Source organism: Cenococcum geophilum, assembly GCF_001692895.1.
Source record: "Cenococcum geophilum 1.58 unplaced genomic scaffold K441scaffold_23, whole genome shotgun sequence".
NCBI classification, from domain to species: domain Eukaryota; kingdom Fungi; phylum Ascomycota; class Dothideomycetes; order Gloniales; family Gloniaceae; genus Cenococcum; species Cenococcum geophilum.
In genome coordinates, this window is record NW_027137581.1 from 1,386,816 (window position 1) to 1,407,068 (window position 20,253).

General features: G+C 49.6%; 8 protein-coding genes across 8 annotated transcripts; 3 read left to right on the forward strand and 5 right to left on the reverse strand.

The window, feature by feature from the left end:
- The first annotated feature begins 390 nt into the window (after positions 1-390).
- K441DRAFT_121979 (uncharacterized protein) lies at positions 391-1,114 on the forward strand. Its single transcript, XM_067640021.1, has one exon. The coding sequence runs from the start codon at positions 599-601 to the stop codon at positions 1,073-1,075; it is 477 nt and encodes a 158-aa protein (XP_067503672.1). The 5' UTR covers positions 391-598; the 3' UTR covers positions 1,076-1,114.
- A 4,436-nt stretch (positions 1,115-5,550) lies between these two features.
- K441DRAFT_562013 (uncharacterized protein) lies at positions 5,551-5,778 on the forward strand (the record flags this gene model as incomplete). Its single annotated transcript, XM_067643550.1, has 1 exon — positions 5,551-5,778. A coding segment is annotated over one exon (228 nt), but the record flags the coding sequence as incomplete, so codon positions are not given.
- A 518-nt stretch (positions 5,779-6,296) lies between these two features.
- K441DRAFT_660464 (uncharacterized protein) lies at positions 6,297-6,892 on the reverse strand (the record flags this gene model as incomplete). Its single annotated transcript, XM_067648702.1, has 1 exon — positions 6,297-6,892. A coding segment is annotated over one exon (495 nt), but the record flags the coding sequence as incomplete, so codon positions are not given.
- A 1,009-nt stretch (positions 6,893-7,901) lies between these two features.
- On the reverse strand, positions 7,902-8,249 carry K441DRAFT_483367 (uncharacterized protein; the record flags this gene model as incomplete). The annotated part of the gene is made up of 1 exon (XM_067641908.1): positions 7,902-8,249. A coding segment is annotated over one exon (348 nt), but the record flags the coding sequence as incomplete, so codon positions are not given.
- Positions 8,250-9,752: 1,503 nt separating this feature from the next.
- On the forward strand, positions 9,753-9,950 carry K441DRAFT_660466 (uncharacterized protein). Its single transcript, XM_067648703.1, has one exon. The coding sequence runs from the start codon at positions 9,771-9,773 to the stop codon at positions 9,927-9,929; it is 159 nt and encodes a 52-aa protein (XP_067503676.1). The 5' UTR covers positions 9,753-9,770; the 3' UTR covers positions 9,930-9,950.
- Positions 9,951-10,673: 723 nt separating this feature from the next.
- K441DRAFT_721366 (uncharacterized protein) lies at positions 10,674-11,649 on the reverse strand (the record flags this gene model as incomplete). The annotated part of the gene is made up of 3 exons (XM_067654057.1): positions 10,674-11,101; positions 11,280-11,393; positions 11,489-11,649. 3 exons carry the CDS (start codon positions 11,647-11,649, stop codon positions 10,798-10,800), a joined length of 579 nt encoding a protein of 192 aa, XP_067503677.1. The 3' UTR covers positions 10,674-10,797.
- Positions 11,650-12,101: 452 nt separating this feature from the next.
- On the reverse strand, positions 12,102-17,084 carry K441DRAFT_705757 (xanthine dehydrogenase). The gene is made up of 5 exons (XM_067653620.1): positions 16,561-17,084; positions 16,300-16,503; positions 14,299-16,250; positions 12,774-14,248; positions 12,102-12,676 (listed from the first exon to the last, which is right to left on the reverse strand). Exons 1-5 carry the CDS (start codon positions 16,837-16,839, stop codon positions 12,465-12,467), a joined length of 4,122 nt encoding a protein of 1,373 aa, XP_067503678.1. The 5' UTR covers positions 16,840-17,084; the 3' UTR covers positions 12,102-12,464.
- Positions 17,085-18,200: 1,116 nt separating this feature from the next.
- Positions 18,201-20,139, reverse strand: K441DRAFT_677681 (uncharacterized protein; the record flags this gene model as incomplete). The annotated part of the gene is made up of 5 exons (XM_067651093.1): positions 18,201-18,503; positions 18,554-18,711; positions 18,769-19,689; positions 19,760-20,038; positions 20,097-20,139. The coding sequence occupies 5 exons, from the start codon at positions 20,137-20,139 to the stop codon at positions 18,201-18,203; spliced, it is 1,704 nt and encodes a 567-aa protein (XP_067503679.1).
- Between the last annotated feature and the right edge of the window lie 114 nt (positions 20,140-20,253).

The following is a 20,253-nucleotide window of genomic DNA, read 5'->3' on the forward strand; positions in this document are numbered from 1 at the left end:
CGGCAACTTATAGTCTTATAGCATCAGGAAAAAAATTTTCGGGCTCGTTGTTGCAGTTTGCGGCAATTTGCGGCAAACTATACGGTCGCGGCAGTCGTATATGGTCTTGTGCGGTTTACGCATTTTACGGCAAACTGCACAGAGCCTGCGTATTTTACAGTAACTTACAGCAAACTACACAGAGCCTGCGCATTTTATAGCAACTTGCAGCAAACGTGTAGAGCCTGTATATTTTACACGTTTTGTATATTTTATATATTTTATATATTTTGCATATTTTACACATTTTATACATTTTATATTTTGCATATTTTATATTCCTATATAACTATATAAAATGTAGAGCTATTTATTAAGCAATTAAGATAAGGGGGATACCCTTTATAAAGGCTCCAAATTATCAATTGGCGGTATTCCTAACGATCTGCTGGCTATATACCGATTTCCTAACTAGGCCTAGTGCCTGCCTGCCTGCCTACCTGCCTGCCTACCTGCCTACCTGTCTATCTATCTATCTATCTGTACCTACCTATACCTACCTGCCTATGCCTACTGTCTATACCTACTATCTGTGCCTACCTGTCTGTGCCTACTATCTATGCCTACCTGTCTGTACCTACCTATCTATGCTACCTGTCTATACCTACCGTCTGTGCCTACCGTCTGTGCCTCCTATCTGTGCTACTGTCTATGCCTACCTGTCTGTAATTTAGGGGAAAGGTCGGCCCGATCGAAGGCTCCGCCTGATTTGATTAATCGATTAATCGTATTAATTCGAATCGTTCTCTACGGCCGTTCGCTGGCTGTATATTCAAACGGTGGTCGTCTGGCTCTGGCGACGGTCGACGGTCGTCTGGTTCTAGCAACGGTCGACGGTTGTCTGGTTCTAGCGACGGTCGACGGTCGTCTGGTTCTGGCGACGGTCGACGGTCGTCTGGTTCTGGCGACGGTCGTCTGGCTCCGGCGACGGTCGTCTGGCTCTGGCGACTGTCGTCTGGCTCTGGCGACGGTCGACGGTCGTCTGGTTCTGGCGACGGTCCTCAGCTGGCTGCCGTTCTGGTGCCTCCCTAGGTAGGGAGGATGTAAGGAAGGAAGGGTAAAAAATAAGGTGGCTACCTAGGTATATAGATAAGGGGTACACTTGGCAGAGGCACGTGTAGAGGCTATCGGGAATATAGCGGGGACCCGATGCAGAGCTTCGTGTAGAGCCTCCGTATGTCGCGCAAAGCCTCGTGCAGAGCCTCTGTACGTAGAGCTTCGTGTAGAGCTTCGTGCAGAGCTTCGTGTAGAGCCTCCGTATGTAGAGCTTCGCGCAAAGCCTCGTGCAGAGCCTCTATACGTAGAGCTTCGTGTAGAGCCTTGTGTAGAGCTTCGTGCAGAGCTTCGTGTAGAGCTTATGCAGAGCCTTGTGCAAAGCTTCGTATAAAGCTTCATGTAGAGCCTCGCGCCAAAGCTTCGTGCAGAGCTTTGTGTAGAGCTTCGTGCAGAGCTTCGGTGCAGAGCTTCGTGTAGAGCTTCGTGCAGAGCCTCGTGTAGAGCTTCGTGCAGAGCCTCGTGTAGAGCTTCGTGCAGAGCCTCGTACAGAGGCTCTGTACGCAGAGCTTCGTATAGAGCCTCGTGTAGAGCCTCGTGCAAAGCTTTATGCAGAGCTTCGTGTAGAGCTTCGTGCAGAGCTTCGTGTAGAGCTTCGTGTAGAGCTTGTGTAGAGCTTCGTGCAGAGCCTCGTGTAGAGCTTCGTGCAGAGCCTCGTACAGAGCCTCTATACGCAGAGCTTCGTATAGAGCTCCGTGCAGAGCTTCGTGCAGAGCTTCGTGTAGAGCCTCATGCAGAGCCTTGTGCAAAGCTTCGTGTAGAGCTTCGTGTAGAGCCTCGCGCAAAGCTTCGTGCAGAGCTTTATGTAGAGCTTCGTGTAGAGCTTCGTGTAGAGCTTTATGCAAAGGCTTCGTGCAGAAGCTTCGTGTAGAGCTTTGCAGAGCCTCGTGTAGAGCTTCGTGTAGAGCTTTATGCAGAGCTTCGTGTAGAGCTTCGTATAGAGCTTCGTGTAGAGCTTCGTGTAGAGCTTCGTGTAGAGCTTCGTGTAGAGCTTCGTGTAGAGCTTCGGTGTAAGCCTCGTGTAGAGCTTCGTGCAAAGCTTCGTGTAGAGCTTTCGTGCAAAGCTTCGTGTAGAGCTTCGTGCAGAGCCTCGTGTAGAGCTTCGTGCAAAGCTTCGTGTAGAGCTTCGTGCAGAGGCCTCGTGTAGAGCTTCGTGCAGAAGCCTCGTACAGAGCCTCTATACGCAGAGCTTCGTATAGAGCTTCGTGCAGAGCTTCGTGCAGAGCTTCGTGTAGAGCTTTGTGCAGAGCCCTCGTGCAGAGCTTCGTGCAGGAGCTTCGTGCAGAGCTTCGTGTAGAGCTTTGTGCAGAGCCTCGTGCAGAGCTTCGTGCAGAGCTTCGTGTAGAGCTTTGTGCAGAGCTTCGTGCAGAGCTTTGTGTAGAAGCTTCGTGTAGAGCTTTATAGTAATTTTTATTGCGTTTTTGTTGCCAGCCGAAAATTAGGGTCTACTTAAGTCGCAATTTGCGGGCGATTTACATGGGTAGCCTATATATTTTATAGCAAATCGCCGCAAGTTGCCCGCAAATCGCTAAAATCCGGACTTAACGCCAGGTTTGCTTGCAGACCCGATTTTCGGCTTGCGACAAACGTGCCCAAAAAAAAATTTCTAATGAGTTAATCTCTAATTGCTAAGTTAGTAGAAATAGATAGACGTATATAAGGTGTTATAGGGGTATCCTATATATAATATACTAAACTAATTTTTAAAGCCTATAAAGGTGGATATAGATCCGTATTTATAAGGGCAAAGTACTTTAGACCCTAGTGATATTAGAGGGCTCTTATTATTTACGGCACTGTTACGGACCCTAGTTTAGGGGCTTGGCCAAGCCCTTGGCGCTATGTTATATAGACGTGTCCTTTCCTCAACCCTCTTCCAGACCTCGTCCTTGAATTCTCGTTCACTGGCTAATAAGCATACATCGCATTTGTGTGGGGGTGCCAACATCCTTGGAGGCCCCTCCTGACAGGATTTGATTTTCCCTGGAGGTCCGATCCTCCCTGACAGCTCCTCGAACAGGCCCCCGGACAGGCTCCGGCAGGATTTTTGATTTTCCTGATCGGTCCTGGACGTCCTGGACGTCCTGAACGTCCGATGTCCTGAATCGTCCTGAACGTCCTGAACGTCCTGGTAGTCCTGACAGGCTCCTGACAGGCCCTACATAACCTGATGCGCTCCTGACAGAGAAACTAATATTCTTAAATCGTCCTGACAGGCTCCTGATAGGAAACTGTATTTCCTGATCGTTCTTCAAGGTTCCTGGCAGGATACCCCCCAAAGCAAACACCCTATGCAAACCCCTAAAGCAACACTACTGGGCTCTGCACGGAGGCTCTACATACACGAAGCTCTGGCACGAAGCTCTGCACGAAGCTTCTACACCGAAACTTGCACGAAGCTCTACACGAAACTTGCAACGAAGCTCTACACGAAGCTTGCACAAAGCTCTACGAGGCTCTGCACGAAGCTTTGCACGAGGGCTCTACACGAAGCTCTAACACGAAGCTCTACGTACAAAGGCTCTGCAACGAGGCTCTGCACGAGGCTCTGCGCGAAGCTCTGCGTACGGAGGCTCCTACACGAAGCCCCACAAACACACATTACTATCGGGTCCCCGCTATATTCCCGATAGCCCTACACGTGCCTCTGCCAAGCTACCCCCTTTATGCTACCTTATTTTTACCCTTCCTTGCATCCTCCCTACCTTAGGAGGCACTAGAACGGCAGCCACGCAGAGGACCGTCGCTAGAACTAAGACGTCCCGTCAAAAACCAGATAACCGTCACTAGAACTTAGATAACCGTCGCCAGAACCAGACGGACCGTTGCCAGAACCAGACAACCGTTCCAGAACTAGACGACACCTTTCAAACAACCAGCCAGCGAATACCACGAACAATTCAATGATTGATCGATCGAATTAAAACCAGAGCTTCAATATTGGCCCATCACCGAATCGAACCAGGCCTCCTAGGGAGGCACCCTAGACGACCACCGTTCAAATGTACAGCTAGCGAATAGCCGTAGAGAACGATCTGAATCAATTAGAGCCTTCGATCGGGCCGACCCCTCCCCCGAATTAATTAGATACTGACATAGGCAGGCAGGCAGGCAGGCAGATAGGTAGGTAGGCAGATAGGTAGGTAGGTAGGTAGGAGAGGACCATCGCCAGAACCATACAACCGTCGCCAGAGCCAGACAATAATCGTTTAAACAACCAGCTAGCGAACACCACAATCAATTTAATCGATCGATCGAATCGAACTAGAGCCTTAATATTAACCTAATTACCGAATCAAATCGAATTAGGCCTCTTAGAGAGGCACCCCAGACGACCATCGTTCAAACGTACAGCCAGCAAACGCCCATAGAGAACGATTTAAATTAATATAATTCATCCACAATCGAATCAAGCAGAGCCTTCGATCGGGCCGACTTCTCCCCCAAATGACAGATACAGACGGTTAGCATAGACAAGTAAGGCACGACAGGCAGGCATAGACAGGTAGGCACAGACAGGTAGCACAGACAGGTAGGACCGACAGGCAGACACAGACAGGTAGGCACAGACAGGTAGGCACGAACAGAGGTAGGACGGTAGACAGGTAGGATAGGCAGGCAGGTAGGCAGGCAGGCAGGTAGGCAGGCAGGTAGGCAGGTAGGCAGGCAGGCAGGCAGGCAGGCAGCAGCAGGCAGCAGGCAGGCAGGCAGGCAGGCAGGCACTAGGCCTAGTTAGGAAATCAGTACACGACCGGCGGATCATCGGGATACCGCCAATCGACGATTTGGAGCCTCTGCAAAGGCTTCCCCCTCGATCGATCGCTCAAACGCCCAAGCGATCGTCCCCTTAGAACGACGTAGGGCTCCTATGACAGACACAGACACAGACACAGGTAGTAGGCAGGAAGGATTAATTTGGACCTATTTAGATTCCTTGTATATAGAATAATGCCTAAAATTAAACTGGTTTTTATACTTATTAGCTAGCTGTGAATACTAGAGCGTTAATATACCTTATTTTTAAAATTTAAAATTTAATTATTGTTCTGATTGTCCTAATTATCCTAATGGTCCTGACAGTCCTGATGGTCCTGGAGGTCCTGGAGGTCCTGATGGTCCTGGAGGTCCTGGAGGTCCTAGAGGTCCTGGTGGTCCGGGCGGTCCAAGCGACCTCCTGACAGGAAGCCGAGTGTGAGTGTCTCCTGGAGCTCCTGACAGCCCTGACAGGAGCTGTCAGGAACCTGTCAGTACTGTCAGGAGGCATAAACATTTTCCTGATGTAGATTCTGTTCTTTTGACTGAGCCTTCAAACTTATATTATTGTATAATCTAATTAAATAGGATGCTTATGCGGTTAATAAGACAAGCAAATAGCGCCTATAGAGGTACCTATAGAAGCTCGCTAATGCCGCCGAAATATCCTTTACCGAACGTGCCCTCTAATAAGATTTAATTTAATTTCTGTCTAGAATAAACAACGAGACCAAAGTTCGCCGATCGACTAAGTTAGTAATACTAGGGAAGGCAAAGGTGATAAGCTATGAGGATATTAAGGAGGCACGAGCAAAGCGTACTGTGAAAGAGGAACCCACCGCAGGCAAGGGAAAACGCGGTCGAAAACGCAAGAGTCCTGCGCTAGAGGCAGATGCACTAGAGCCAAAGGTGCCGGTGGCACGGATAATTTGAGATTGCCGCTCCTTTACTCCGTAGTTCGAATCAGTTTCTTGAGGCCGGCTGGCGCGGGCTTTGCGACCTGTTACTGTATAGTAGTTAGAAAGTTGCCTTCATTGCACCTTTGGCGCAATGGAACAGGAATTGCAATTACCTTATGGTAGTTAATCGTTAAGTGGACACATGTAGTCTTGAACAATCCTCCAGCGACGAAGCCTCCGGGCCCGCTTTGCAGAGCCTTGAGCACGTTGGCACTGGCCTAGCGTTCGCTCGCCCAAGGCCCACGCATACAATAAGCCGCAAAAATGCCTTCCAAGTTTATTCATACACAGATGTCTTCCCGCACGGGCCAGCACGAAGTCTCCGGTGTATACTAGGGCTCTAGTGCCGGCTAGAGACGGAGTTTCTTATTTGGAATATTTTTGCCTGATAACCAGGTACAATAGTTGGAAGCATATCCGCCGATAGCAACCTAGGGCCCCCTTTTTTTACTAAGCCTAATAGCCACTATAAATTTACCGGCGCGGGACAGATGGCCGTGCATTCACCAATATTGATTTTTCGCCAACTAAATGCAAACGGACAAGGTAAGTCTCCATGACGCGACTTCCAACAACTTCCTTATAATTCTACTTTAAGACAAATTCTTGCATCTTACAATCCTTGGTCATAAACTCCCCGTACATAATTCCATGAACAAACGTCTCTCCGACCAACATATACATTCCATCATCGCATCCCCTTAACACATACGGAAACCTTGCCCCGGGAAAGATAACAATGATATCTCCTTCATCCACATGTTTAGGAGCAAGTCCAACAAACCCTTTTACAGTCACAAACGGTCTGCGCTCAATTTGTTGCCCCATCATGATATAATAACTTCTGAACGTATTCGTAACTGGAGCTCCAGCACTCGGCCCATGATTTTTCCGCTGGATGTAGTCCGTAACGACTTCTTCGTGACCGAGGCGACATTCGTCGAGCGTGGCGCCTCGAACAAATCCCGTAGAATATAAATCAGCCACAGGAACACGTTGGTATGCTGTTTCTCGGACGGAAGGGTCGGGATAGATTTCTATACCTGATTTCACGAGTTTTTCGTTAGAAATTTGGCAGAGAGACATTATATCCTGGAGATACGTGCAGGCCTCGTGGCGATGTTGCATGCTTAGCCTTTCGCCTTTATTGCACTGGGGCCTTAGTGATTCGATAGAGTCAACGAGGAAACCGTTTATTTTTAGGTGTAAGAAAGGAACAATCTGGCTGGGATGCTTTAGAAATTTTGCAGAGCCTGATGCTGAATATGGTGTATCCCAAGGTAATTGTCCAAAGGGTTGCTTTACCTCCTCTCGCCAATCAGGGACCCACGAGGGTACGTTTGGCTCGGTCTTGCTCCATTGAGAGAAGGCGAGGATATCAACATGGCCAGAAGCGATCATGGCACGGGTGGCGTTGCAGTAGACGGCGGTACATGAGTTCGTGGCTGCGTAGTTTGGAATGATGCGAAGAACCTCCGTGTCCGCCGCCATTCCAAGAAGTGCCCAAATTCTGTCCCTGGAATCCCCGGCCTCTCTCCCCACACGAATCCGGGCAAGAAGCTGGATGAGGTTAGGTTTCGCCTCGCCGTTATCTAGAGCAGGGTCATGATATTGTAGTCGCATTCCTGAAACAAGACTTGCGGATGGCGGTATCTCGGCGGAGTTGACAGAGTCAAATTGTGCTTTTAATTCGCAGTCTGGTGGGAAATTTCCATCGGCTGAAGCTTCCAATAAGGCTGTTAGCGGCTTCACAAGTTCAGTGGAGAGAAAGGTCTGCATGTAAATGATATACAGCATGGCGGCGTGCAGAAATGCGAATCCAATTTTCAGTTTGCCACAGTACACTTCGACGTTACGAGAAACAACGATTTCCTGCAAGATCTAGACACGACTCCAGTAAGGGCGCGACAAGAGATCGCGGACTCCCGTAAGGAGACGAAGTGAGTCTTTAATCTGGAGGAGAGACTTGTCGAGCATATCTTCAACGAGCTTCGTGGCTTGGTCCTCAGCGTGCACGGCACCGTCTCGATCTTTGATCGATAGAGTAGTCATTCTAATGAAGAGGTCGAAGGCTCCACGGTCAATGACAGTCTTCCCGATCTGCGCAAGCTGGATCATGATCTCGTCGCTGGTGTCGTCTGCCGGCCCGAGCCATACTCTCGTACTTTTGGCATGGGCATAAATTTCTGTCATCAAGTTGATATGCTCACTCTTCTCCACGTCGTCCGTCTGGTTAATGCAAAGCGCATCCACCCATAGAACTACGTCACTAGTCTCCCCGCGGAGATGCTTTAAGGCGACATGGAGGTTTCTTGTTACGGGCACCTCTCTCTTGTTTACCAGTATGGATAGGGGCTCCTCTGGGTTTCCCCAGGTGTAAGACAGTGCTTCGTATCCTTGGTTCCTAGCTTCGCAGAATGCAACAGGATAGAGGTCGCAATAGATTGGGACATTCTTCTCAGCTTGAACTGAAGACGCCTTTGAGGGAGAGGGTCGAGCGTGAAGTCGCAGGAGTCGTATTTCACGCTTTGGGTCGAGCGGAGTGTAAAGCATGCTCATTGTTTGAAGAATGAAGTGTGTGAAGAACGAATTTTGAAACAGGTGTTTGAAGAATGAACTTAGAGAACGTAGATGGAGAATGGAATTGAAGTGTGAAGTTTAGGGAGTAGAAAGGTTCCGTGTAACGCGCGGCTGAGTTCCGACATGACGCCTACATCCTTGGCTCTGTGTTAGAAACGCCAGTCTTGGTATTTAAGTATTAATAGGCAAGGATAGACAAAAGATCATTCTTTGACGACCAAGATCCGGACAGTAACTCTTGGCAGCAACTTTACTGTGGCTTAGAGCTTGTTTTTAGTGTTGTAGATTTAGATTTTAGAGCCGTTGCATCGTAGTAAAGCTATCCCTTCCTACCAAAATTGGACCAAAACCAGAATCAAAAGCACGCATATTACCTACATACATTCAATTAATATATATTACTCAACCATGCCTTCCAATCATACTTCTGATGACGTAGACTTTGTTCCACCGACTTAGTATTCAATTCTACCGACTCGGAAAGCAAAACAACCACCCCCGCAGCCGTGGCCACCAAAATTCGCCAAAATGCTGAGGTAAATAACTCCTGAGAAAGTCGATTGTTTACTCTTGAAGCGGCAGAAGAAAGCGGTCTGCTAGCGTGGTCATAACCCAGGGAACGGTCAAAACCCCGTTACCTACGTTAAATGAAGAAACCTTAAGAAAAGACGGAAGAAAACGGTAAAGAATGCACCGCATCTCCCGCTCACGTGCATCATCTCGCTTAACGGGCAGCCATCTCTAGTGGCTTGGCAGTCAAGTATATAATCTCGCCTGCTCCCCCAGTTCCCTCTCTTTTTTTTCTTCATCCTAGTGCATGGGTTTTACGCATATCAGTGAGGATTCGTCCGAGATTGCGTTTTTGCTAGTTGAAAACTACAACCATGACCGCTTCACTCGGTCTTCGGATCGGGTGGGAATCTTTGGACCCCTTCTGATCTCTATTTGTCTTTTCGTTGACGCTTGCACCTTGTGTGGGAGGTCGAGGAAGAGATTTTTCGCTGCTAGTGTTGGATGAGGTTGGTGTTTTACGCCCGGTGTACACTTAAATACTGATGAGCTTGTCTAAGCAGCTCTGAATATAAATGACAATGCTTGCGTCCCACTGCTCGTGCTATTCGTGAAGCGTATGCCAAAATGAAGTTTAAGTGACATTCCGGCTGATTCGTAAAGTAGGGCGTTGGAGCCTTCTGCAGTGCAGCTTTCAGTGCCTTGAAGTCTGAAGACTCGTCTTTTGAACGGCGTGTTATTCCTCAGGCGGGTGGTGAGAAAACGCGTATGCTCTACAAACGGACAGCGAGCTTTCTCTTGTAACCTGTCCTGTACTCAACCTTCAACGCATAGGAACCAACTAACATGTTCTTAAAGACCACTCCTTACTTTAGAATGCCCGTGCGAGTCCTACGCTGCTTGCCCATGACGCCAAACTATCATCACATTCCAACCTGCGGTTGCAGCTCCTCATCGCCGCATACTCAACCGCAAAACCCATCGCGATTTCCTCACACCAGCGAAGAATACAAGCCAAGAATGACCACAATATAAAGGCACGTTGATAGGAGAGGGCATATGAAGGAAATGTTCTCAGTCAAAGTTTGGACAAGCCTGCGGGCTTCCAACGCTGAGCTGAAGCTATGCGACCTTGAATGCATATAATCAAGGTCAGGGCGACGGCAGATGGATTGAGCCATGAGAAGCAATGTCTCTAGGACTCTCGGCCATTGATCTTCCTACAACAAGAACTTGCCGCACTACAAACCCCATGGCCAAATTTATGTCCAAATGCGGGGTTTGAGATGGCTGCTCACCTCCATCTCCGTTTACGGAGAATATGATAACCGCGGGTCCTACCGCTTGTTGTGTAGAGCCATCTAACTGTTGAGGGTTTTCAATGTGGCATCAGCCGATCTTCGTGAATCGTGCTTCAAACCAATACGATCCTTGGGAGTGGGCGGGAGTCGGCAAGATCTTTACCCTCTCTAACAGCGATTCTGACACGAACTTTCGAAGAAAGAGGTTGCGCAACAATTCCGATCCGTTCATACTTAGAACCACACCCAAGCTTCCGAATCACCAGCGATGCGATGAATCGCTCTCCACCGAATTTCCTAAACAATACACTTCGTTATCCCGCAGATGGCCCTTATCTTCTCCGTATAAGTAGTAGTCAGCGAAGAAAGGAACAACTTTACCCATGACGGCCAGTTTGTAATGTTGGAGTCTACCGCCCTGTCGTTAAGCTTAGTGTATAGTAGACTCGCCACCGTTAAATCTCCCAGAACCTCGATACAACCACTAGCTACTTACCAAAGCAATCTGCGCCACAAACAGGCGTACACTCATTTTTCAGTATCTTGAGCTGGTAGTCGCGCAACTTATCCGCCCAGAAAGATACCTTACCATTTACTAAGGCTCATGACAACGTGGGTGCTTGATATGACCTTGGTCTCCTCTGGGACCGACCTTGAAGCGGTTCATCAACTCTCCATAGCAGGTCTTCAGCCAACGAATCTTCCCACAACCCGGCTAGATATTTGCCTGTCTTGTAAGTTTCGGTTTGCCGTGCAAATCCTGCAAAGGCTGGTAGACAATCGCACTCGACTGAAAGCGCAAGATGTGAGTATTCGCTGACGATTTTGTGCCACATTGCTGTGACTACAGCGCCAGCATCAAACCCATTGCCAGTGGCCATATGAATACCCACCAGATTGTATCCACTTTGCTCATGAGAAGACTCTGGCGATGCGTCTGTCTCTAGTTGTGACTCCGGGAACCGGAATGTCATTTACAGTTTCGGACACCTCGCCGCTTACTGAGGGCTTCGCTATGGCCCACTTCTCGGTGACTTGAGAGTGCTCTTGTGTCGGGCTAATGACCGGGTTGAAGCAAGAGCACTTGCATCCGCTAAACTCCTGGCACTCCCATACGAGCTCTTTCTGGCAAAAGTGCAGTACTCTAGGAGCAAGCAGCCGTTTCTGGTAAGCCCACCCGCGCATCAAAAAGGGTACACTGTGGAAGAATTGAGGTCTCGCGTGTCATCAAAGTGAAGAACTTTTCCACGAACGTAAATTTGATGAGGCGCCCTTTCGGAGAGCTTGTCGGACGATTCCGTTGAGAGCGGATAATCGATATCGAGGGGCGATGCGGCGGAAAAGCAGCCCCCTTGACCATTCGCAGATTTGGTGGCGGCAGTGGTGATATACGAGTTCTGATATGTAGACGCCATCCTGGCCGACTCTCTCCTCCAGTCGTCTGTATATGGCATCCTGAAACGTATTTGGGAGCGATATCCAAGCTATGCCATGGCAATGTGAAGCAAGAGTTCTGCGCTAGTCGTGATTGATCTAGTCTTTCTCCAGCAATGGCTGAGATAAGCATAGCGAGCTGATGTACCTGAGGACTCAAAGTTTCACGCTGTTCGCTTCTCCTGGAGAGCCAAGGTCGAGGACCCGAGCTGGAAGTTCGGTGATGGCGTTTCGACTGCGTCTATTGTGACTCTTGAGACAATTACTTAACACACGAGACGCCCAAGAAAATGATGCTTCCGATGCGGTACCGCCGGATATAGTTGGTAGGAACTTCATGTCTCTGAATGGACGGGTGGAATCTGGTCAAGCGAGGAGTCAGCTCAATAAGACACAGAAGCCGACACAAGGTAGATCGTGTATTTCGGAACAACGCCCATATCAAGCAGATGTAATAGATCGAAGGAGGAGAGGCGTTTCAAACTCCACTGGTATTATATTGATTAAATCTATATAGGTTATAACTACGCGTACTTCTGATTCTAGTGTTCCGCACCGACCACACACTCGATGGACGTTGGCGGGTTAAGTGATAACGTTACTCTCATTCTCAGCAGAAAGCAATGCAGTCAGAGTGGATTGAGCATGCATTTAGTGGTATATAAACATCGAGCTTCCATTGACGCAAAAGTACAAACATCACTCGCTCTTTCGGCCATGACCGTATTCATCGCCACGTGTCGATTCAAGCAAAAGAACCCGTTCTCCCTGGAGCTAACTTCATCCAACTCCACTCTCTCAATTCCCATTCTGCTCCTCATTTTACAACTCCCCCCTAGATGGAAATGAAGAAGCTCTTCTCGCCCTCTCTCGGTTCAACAGCTGCCCGCTTGATGATCGGATCCGCGCACGAAATTCTGATGCGCTCAACAGTAGCCGGGCTGCGCAAGCTCAGCACTTCCTCCTCGCCAAACTCGGTACGTGCGGCCTTGAGCGCATCTCGAATGGCGAAGAAGACGGAGGAGCCCATGAAGAGGGGCGGTTCGCCTGCGATACAACTATTAGTCCAGCCTCTTGTATTCTTTTCCCATCCATCTGTTGGATGAAGGGGTACGGAAAGAAAAGGGGGGAATGATCAACATACCAACGCCGCGACTCCTCTGAATCGTCCTCAGATTCTCCCATTCCACATCCTTCAGCAAACTAACATTGAACACCTGCGGCACATCCCTAAACCCAGGAATCTTGTACGCGCCCGGCCCGCGCGTGAAGATCTGCCCAGAAGCCCGATGCCACAGCGACTCCTCGGTCGTGAACAGTCCCTGGCCCTGCACGAACGCGCCCTCGATCTGGCCGTAGTCGATAGCCGGGTTGATGGACCGGCCCACGTCCATCTTGATGTCGGCGCGTCGACACGTCCAGTCACCCGTCAACGTGTCGATCTCGACTTCGGCAGCCGCGACACCCTGCGTGAAGTAGAAGAACATCTGGCCCGTGTTGGGGCCCCAGACGTAGCCGATGTCCGGCGTGCGGTAGAAGCCTTGGGCAGATAGATTGACGCGGTCGAAATAGGCGGCGTGTGCGAGCTGCTTCATAGTTGCGTCTGGCCCGAATTTCTCACGGTATGGTGCTAGGCGCTCGTTCAATTGCACACAGGCGTTCCAGATGGCGTACCCGTTAAGATCGGAGGAAGCGGAGGCAGCAGTTGAAGATGTGTTAGCGACAGTATTGGTGGCGGTTTCAGAAATGAAGACGGAGTCTTGGGGTACTTTGAGGGCTTCGGCAGCTATCATGGTCATCTTGGTATGGAGGCCTTGGCCCATTTCAGTGCCACCATGAGCGAGAAGAACCGAGCCATCATGGTAAATGTGAACAAGGGCACCGGCCTGGTTAAGGAAAAGAGCAGTAAAAGAGATACCGAATTTTGTCGGGATGAGAGCTAAGCCACGCTTGTTCCATTTGTGTGTTCTGTTGAACTCATCAACTTCTTCACGGCGCCGAGCGTAGTCGGACTCCTCCTGGACCTGCTCGTACATGAGCGGAACAAACCAGTCCTTCAGCTCTTGGTTAAAGTGTGTGATTTCTCCAGGTTTGTACATGTTGATCTCGCGGAACTTCTCAACGGGCATGCCGAGATGGTCTGCCACTTCAGACATATAACTCTCGGCAATAAACATTCCTTGGGGTCCACCGAAGCCACGGAAAGCGGTGTTGGAGACCGTGTTCGTTTTGGCTATCCTTCCTCGAACGTGAACGTTAGGGATCAGATAGACTCCATCGCTATGCGAAAGGGCTCTATCGCAGACAGCTGCACTGAGATCTTGACTCCATCCGCCGTTGGCAAAGACGTCCGCATCCAGTGCTTGAAGTTTTCCATCGCTGTTGACAGCAACTTTCCATCTCGCCAAAAATGGATGTCGTTGGCCAGAAGTCAAAATGTCCTCGTCTCTGTTGAGCATGCATCGTACCGGCCTGCGAGTCTTCTTTGCTGCTGCCGCGCAGATACCAGCAAGCTGAACGGAACGAGTCTCTTTGCCTCCAAAACCTCCACCCATGCGCTTAACTCTAGAGACAATCTTGTTCGCCGCCACACCAGTGACTTGAGCAACGTACGCTTGCCTATGATGATGTTAAACAAATATTTGAGAATCAGAAAGGATGAAACTCACGTTTCTGAAGGATTCTGTGTACTGCTGAATACTTCCATCTCGCCATCCTCAGGTTTCGGAACTACGACGCAAGCCTGAGTCTCGAGATAAAAGTGCTCTTGACCTCCCATCCTTACGACGCCAGTGAAGACATGATCCGCCTCCTCAAATGCCTTCTCGGCGTCTCCCTTGATGATGTAGCGGTGGTGATCGAAGTAGCTTTCCTTTTCAATTGCCTCTTCGATTGTGAAGATTGCTGGAAGTTCTTCGTACTCAATTTTGACGGCACGTGCAGCGGCTTCCGCATTCTTCGCCGAATCCGCGAGTATGATGCCAATGGGCTGGCCGGCAGTGAAAACCTCGTCGACTGCAAAGAAGACTTCGTCGCAACAAGGAGCGCCCCACCAATTGGCCTCCGGGTTCGGTAAATCATTGTGATCAACCCAGTCCATAACACCAGGGAGGTCTAGAGCCGCGGATGGGTCGACGTTAAGAAGTTTTGCACGTGCCTTCGTCGAAAGCACCAGGCAGCCGTACAGCTCGTTCTTCTGGACAGGAATGTCATCGGTATACTGGGCCTCTCCAGTACACTGCTTCATGGCAGCAACATGTGGGCGTTCCGAGCCAAGAATCTTCTGAGTGTAGGCTTCGGAAGCTCCGTGGTCCTTCTCACCTATAGAAATCATGCGTTCGATTTCTCCAATAGCCTGAGTGTCAACTTCAACGTCTTCAGCCTTGATCTCGGCAAGAACTTCGTTGTAGAATTTGTAGAAAAATCCAAGGGCAAGTGATTTACGATATGTGGCCATACCTCCTGGAACGCCAAACCGGAGGTTGAAGTCCTCTTCCAAGGCATTCATGACGCCCTCCAGAGTCATAGGATCGGTCCATTTCTTGCCCTCAAGGTATTCTTCTGCTTTCCTGGCAGGGATAGTAATGGGAGCCATACCGCCATAAACTAGATCAATACTTTCCACGACATGCTCCTCGTCCAAAGACACCCGTAGAGCAGCATTAACAATGGCGATATCATCGTCCTTCCTCTTTGCTTGCTTATAAGCTTTCATATACTCCCCGGTCTCAGCAGCAACTGGTATCCGTATGCTTGCAATTACAGCGTCAGGTGGCAGAGCTGTAACTCGGTAGCCCTTGAAGAACTCAGACATCGGAATCTCGGTTGTCTTGTCCAGGGATTTGGCAATCAGAATGGAGTTCGATGCGACGAATACGGGGTTCAAATCAGAGATTGGCGAAGCCGTTGCGAGATTTCCGGCCGGTGTACCAACGTTGCGAATTTGCCTGCCTGCAAAGTATCTAATCTGCTTAAGGATCGCTTCGAACGGCTGTCCACGCGTTGCTCCGTAGTGTTCAATGGCCTCTTTGGAGATCTTCTCCAAGTCGGTTAGAACGACATTTCCGCCGATCTCCAGGTAGTCTTCTTCGAAAGAATACTGCCTTAGCTCAGCTATATCACCAACGAAGACCGAAGCACTGTATTGCATCGCTTTGAACTTGATCTCAATCTGCGTCTCTGTGCTGCCTCCAATAATCTTGGCGGAAGGGTAGGCGCTCTTAATCTCGAGGAGTTGCTGTAAGGTGACTGGCCTGTACCATCTCTTGCGTTTATTTCCAAATGCCAATGGCTTAAATTCGTGTTTGCGAAGCACCGGCGGGAAGATAAGTTCGGTTTCTGAATTGTATTCGATGAATCCAGGCGGCGTAAACCGCTTGATTGGCTCAGACTCCTCGCTATTGACTCCATTCTTACAGCACCCGCCACCATTGCCATTTTCCATACAGCATCCGCTACCTCCGTTTGTTGTAGCTTTGCCACATGCCCTCTCCACGCTGAAGCTTTGTGCTGCATCCAGTATTGGCCTGTATCCCGTGCACCTGCACAAGTTGCCATCGAATGCTTCCTCGACGTCGTGTTCGGTGGGGTTCGGGTCGTTTCGTAGGAGCGCGTACAAGCTCTGAAGTCGGTGTTAGCTGTATTCTATACGGCGTAGGGGCTCTACGGACCATAACAATTCCAGGGGTGCAAAAGCCGCACTGGCTGCCGTTGCTCTTCGCAATTCTCTCCTGCGCAGGGTGTGGCTGCTTCACATTCCCAATTCCTTCAACTGTGATGACATGCTTGCCATCCACACTGACTAGTGGCGCAAGACAAGCATTAACGGAGGCATGGTATACTTTCTTAGTGGTAGGATTGTATTGCGATACAACCTAGAATATCTTATTAATTAGGCGTCCGGTGGACAGAGGGGTTGCGTATATACATACAACTGTGCAGGCACCGCAACCGCCTTCTGCGCAGCCCAGTTTGGTTCCGGTAAGTCCAATGCCTCTGAGATACTCAAGCAAAGTCACTTCGGGGTCGGCGGAGTCTAGCACAACTTTGGTGCCATTCAGATAAAAGCGTAAGGTATCATCGTAGCTCTCAGTCACCGAGATTAGGGACCGCATCGACTCAGCTGGCACGGTGGGCTCGACTATTCCAGGAGCCATTTTGCAAGTATTCAGAAAGCCGTGAATAGTGAGTAGCTCCCACACAATCTTCATGCGCAAAGGAATAGCCCTGAAAACCCTTCGAAAAGCTGCCCTGCAGCTGTGAGATGAACGGGGGTGGGGCAAGTATGTAAGATATGGGCCAGATGATCGAGCAGCGGCAAGAAATAGCCCGGAGGAAAAGAAAGATCAAGATCAGACGAATGAGAAAGAAGACAAACTGCCATCATTCGGCCTTATCACCTAGAGCTTTACGTCCCGACCTGTATCCTCCATTTTGCCGTTGGCGCAGGACGGCGATGGCCGCAACGCTAATCGTGAGGGGCGAACTCCTAGCCTTTGCTTGGGGAGCGAATCACGGGGATAAAATTCCGCTACGGATCGAGATGCGTTTGGAGATCTTCATCTAGCCAATCAGAGGACAACATAAACTAAATGTCACATATGGTTTTCAAACGGCCGCCTCCGAGAGATGCTGGCTTACATTGACCGCTACATGTTTGTATTTGATGTGCATTACCCAACAGAATTTCTCAAAGTCACGTGTCAGACCAATCATTCACTTGGGAAGCATCGCTGTTGGGTAGGGGGAGCATCTCGAGGACTTCTTGCATGGACTAGAAAAAAGCTGAGTGAGCCATAGTCAGAGGATACTGGGCGGCACTTGGAGTAGAGAAAATATATCATTAACTCTGTGGTCTTTTATTGCCCACGCCGAGCTAAACTGTTATGTTACATGAACTGAAAGAAAATATCCAGTGAATACTCAGCTCGAGGCTAGCATACCGTCACCGATTGTGAGACATCGACGGCTACAATAAGCAAGCATTTACGGTACCTTACCATGAGGTTTGGACGTGTAGCCCGAATTATAGACATCGAAGAAAAAGGACTTTTCGCATGAAACCCGAAGGTATAAGTCGAGACACCGTTCGTCTCATCCATTCCAGAATTGCGGCAGCATCACAAACCTGGCCAGGTAAACAGGGCCGCAAGCAAAATGATTTAGGTGATGAGTGACGCAATGAAACTGAGAGGCGTTCGAGCATTGATCACGGATACCATGCGAAACCAATCATGTCATCCAGGCTACAAGGTCAAGCCAGTCAATAGGCGCAGCAGAGGTCAAAGGTATCCATCCTGAGGTGTTCAAAGCATTCGAGGTCATCGACGGTCCATAAGAGCAGAAATCAAGCATGATGGGCATGCAATTAGACGGTATCAGCCACAAGTCAAGACGTCATCAAAAGTTCGGGTCGCAGGTCAAAGCAGTCGAAAGCAGTCCAGGAGGGTAATAAGAATCAAGCCATAACAGAGTGGAAATCGCAAAAGCATCGGTCATGCATGCATGCATCAGTCGTTGAGGAGATTTCAGCAAGCGCATCAACGTCACGGTGGACACATCACGCTGTTGTCTAGGCAGCCCCAGGCGGTCTCTGCTGCTCACCTTGGCCCGCTGCTTGTTGTTGCTGGGCTGCAGCAGCATACCACATCGCCAGATAATTTTGGTAGCCGCCCCAGGCAGCGTATGGGTCAACAGCAGCATCTCCTTGGGGCGGTGGAGCACTCGACTGCGCTTGAGGCAGATTCTGTCCGGCACCTTGCGGCTGCCCGAATTGCTGCTGGGGTTGTGAGTGTGAGTAGTGGTCACTATAGCTGCCGGGGTCACGTCCTCCGGCCTTTTTATTTCCGCCACCATATCCACCATTCTTCTCTCGCTACACAGAGTTAGTATTCAGTCGTGGCCATTTGCACAGTCGATGCTTACTACCGAATCAACCTTATCCCAAATCGCCCTTTTCGCATCCTCAATAGCCTGTCTAGTCCCAACAAGACCAATCTCACGTTCGATATCGGCACCCGAAGCTTGGGAAACATTGATTTTGCATCCAGTCGAGTTTTGCATTTCCTTAATGGTTTCTCCACCTATATTAAAATAAGCAACTACGCCGAGGTGGTGTGTAACAAGAATGGATTTCTCACCTTTACCAATGATCATACCAACAGAATCTGAAGGAACCATGATAGTATCATTGATTTTACTACCACTGCTGCCTCCTCCGAAAGAGTCAAAATCTCCACGTCGCCCACCGTCTTGGGGTGGACCGCCTTGCGCAAGGGTCTTGGTATCGCTATCGACGATTTCCAGAATGAGTTCCTTGGCTCTGGCGGCAGCTTGAGGAGTTCCGATGAGATTCACAGGGCGTAATCCGTTCACGCTCTTATTTTCGCCAACAATATTAACATGGCATCCGCTTCGTTCTTGGAGATCACGTATGGTTTCGCCTCCACGTCCGATAATGAGGCCAACAGTTCGATCCGGGACCATGATTTGGATACTATTTTCTCCTTCCCGGAGAGCGGGTTGATGGCCAGCTTTTGCGCTTGCCCTACTACCACCGCGTCCGGCTTGCGCTTCCCGAGGTGGGTTACCCCCATTTTCTTCAATGATTCGGTTTATTTCCCTCTTTGCATCAACGCGTGCCCGTGGATTACCAGTAATCTTACATTGCCGTTGAGGTCCACCTACTTCCGGGCCTGTAACAAACTGAATTCTCGTTCCTGTGTCTTCTTCAATTCGACGCAGATTCTCGCCCTGTCTTCCGATGACCAAGCCGACAAGCGCGGAGTCAATTAGTATAGTCTCAGCGTTATCATTGGATGGGGGAGATCGATCCCGCCCGCCGTATGCCCTCGGAGGAGAAAAAGTGTTCCGTCCGCGCGGCCCAGGTGAGCGCGACCTCTCTCGTCCATATCCTATGCCTCCTCGCCGAGGATCTTCGCGTCGTTCGTCTCGGTAGGGATTGTAACTATCTCGAAGGTTATCTCGCCGCGGTGGAGTCCGCGATCGTGAACGCGATCGACGGTATGAACGGCCGGCTAACCTGGAATCTTCTCTCGAACCTGTGCGTAGTTAGTATCGATGAGACATTCTTGGAGTAAACGCGGTCGCACAATGACCCCATACACGTACCTGTACTGCCGCGTCCTGAATCATAAGCCAATCCTTTCTCGGCAGCGAATCCGCGTGCTTTTGCAAGCGCGTCTTGAAGGCTCACAGAGCCAGTGTTTACTGGCTTTATCGCGCTCAAATCTAAGCTGCCTGAATTTGTAGGTTGTGGTAGCGCATAACTTGGTATACCCGTAGGCGGTGTTGGAGTTGTGAGAGTGCCAGGGTAGCCTTGAGGAAGGCCAGGTTGTTGCTGCTGTTGTTGCGGCGTCTGAGAGGGGGTACTAGTAGGTCGCTGGGAAGCTATTAAATACCACATTAGACCTCATTGCAGATGGCTTGGAAGCTTGTAATCGTATACCTAAAGCCGCTAAGATTGAAGAAATATCAGGTTGAGCTGCCATATTGAAAGAATGACGGCGCAAAGACAAGAGCCGCCGGAATATGAAAAGACGAAGTTTATGCCGCTGATGCGGGTAGATCAAGTCAAGAAGTACTTTGCGAAAGGCTGGACGCGC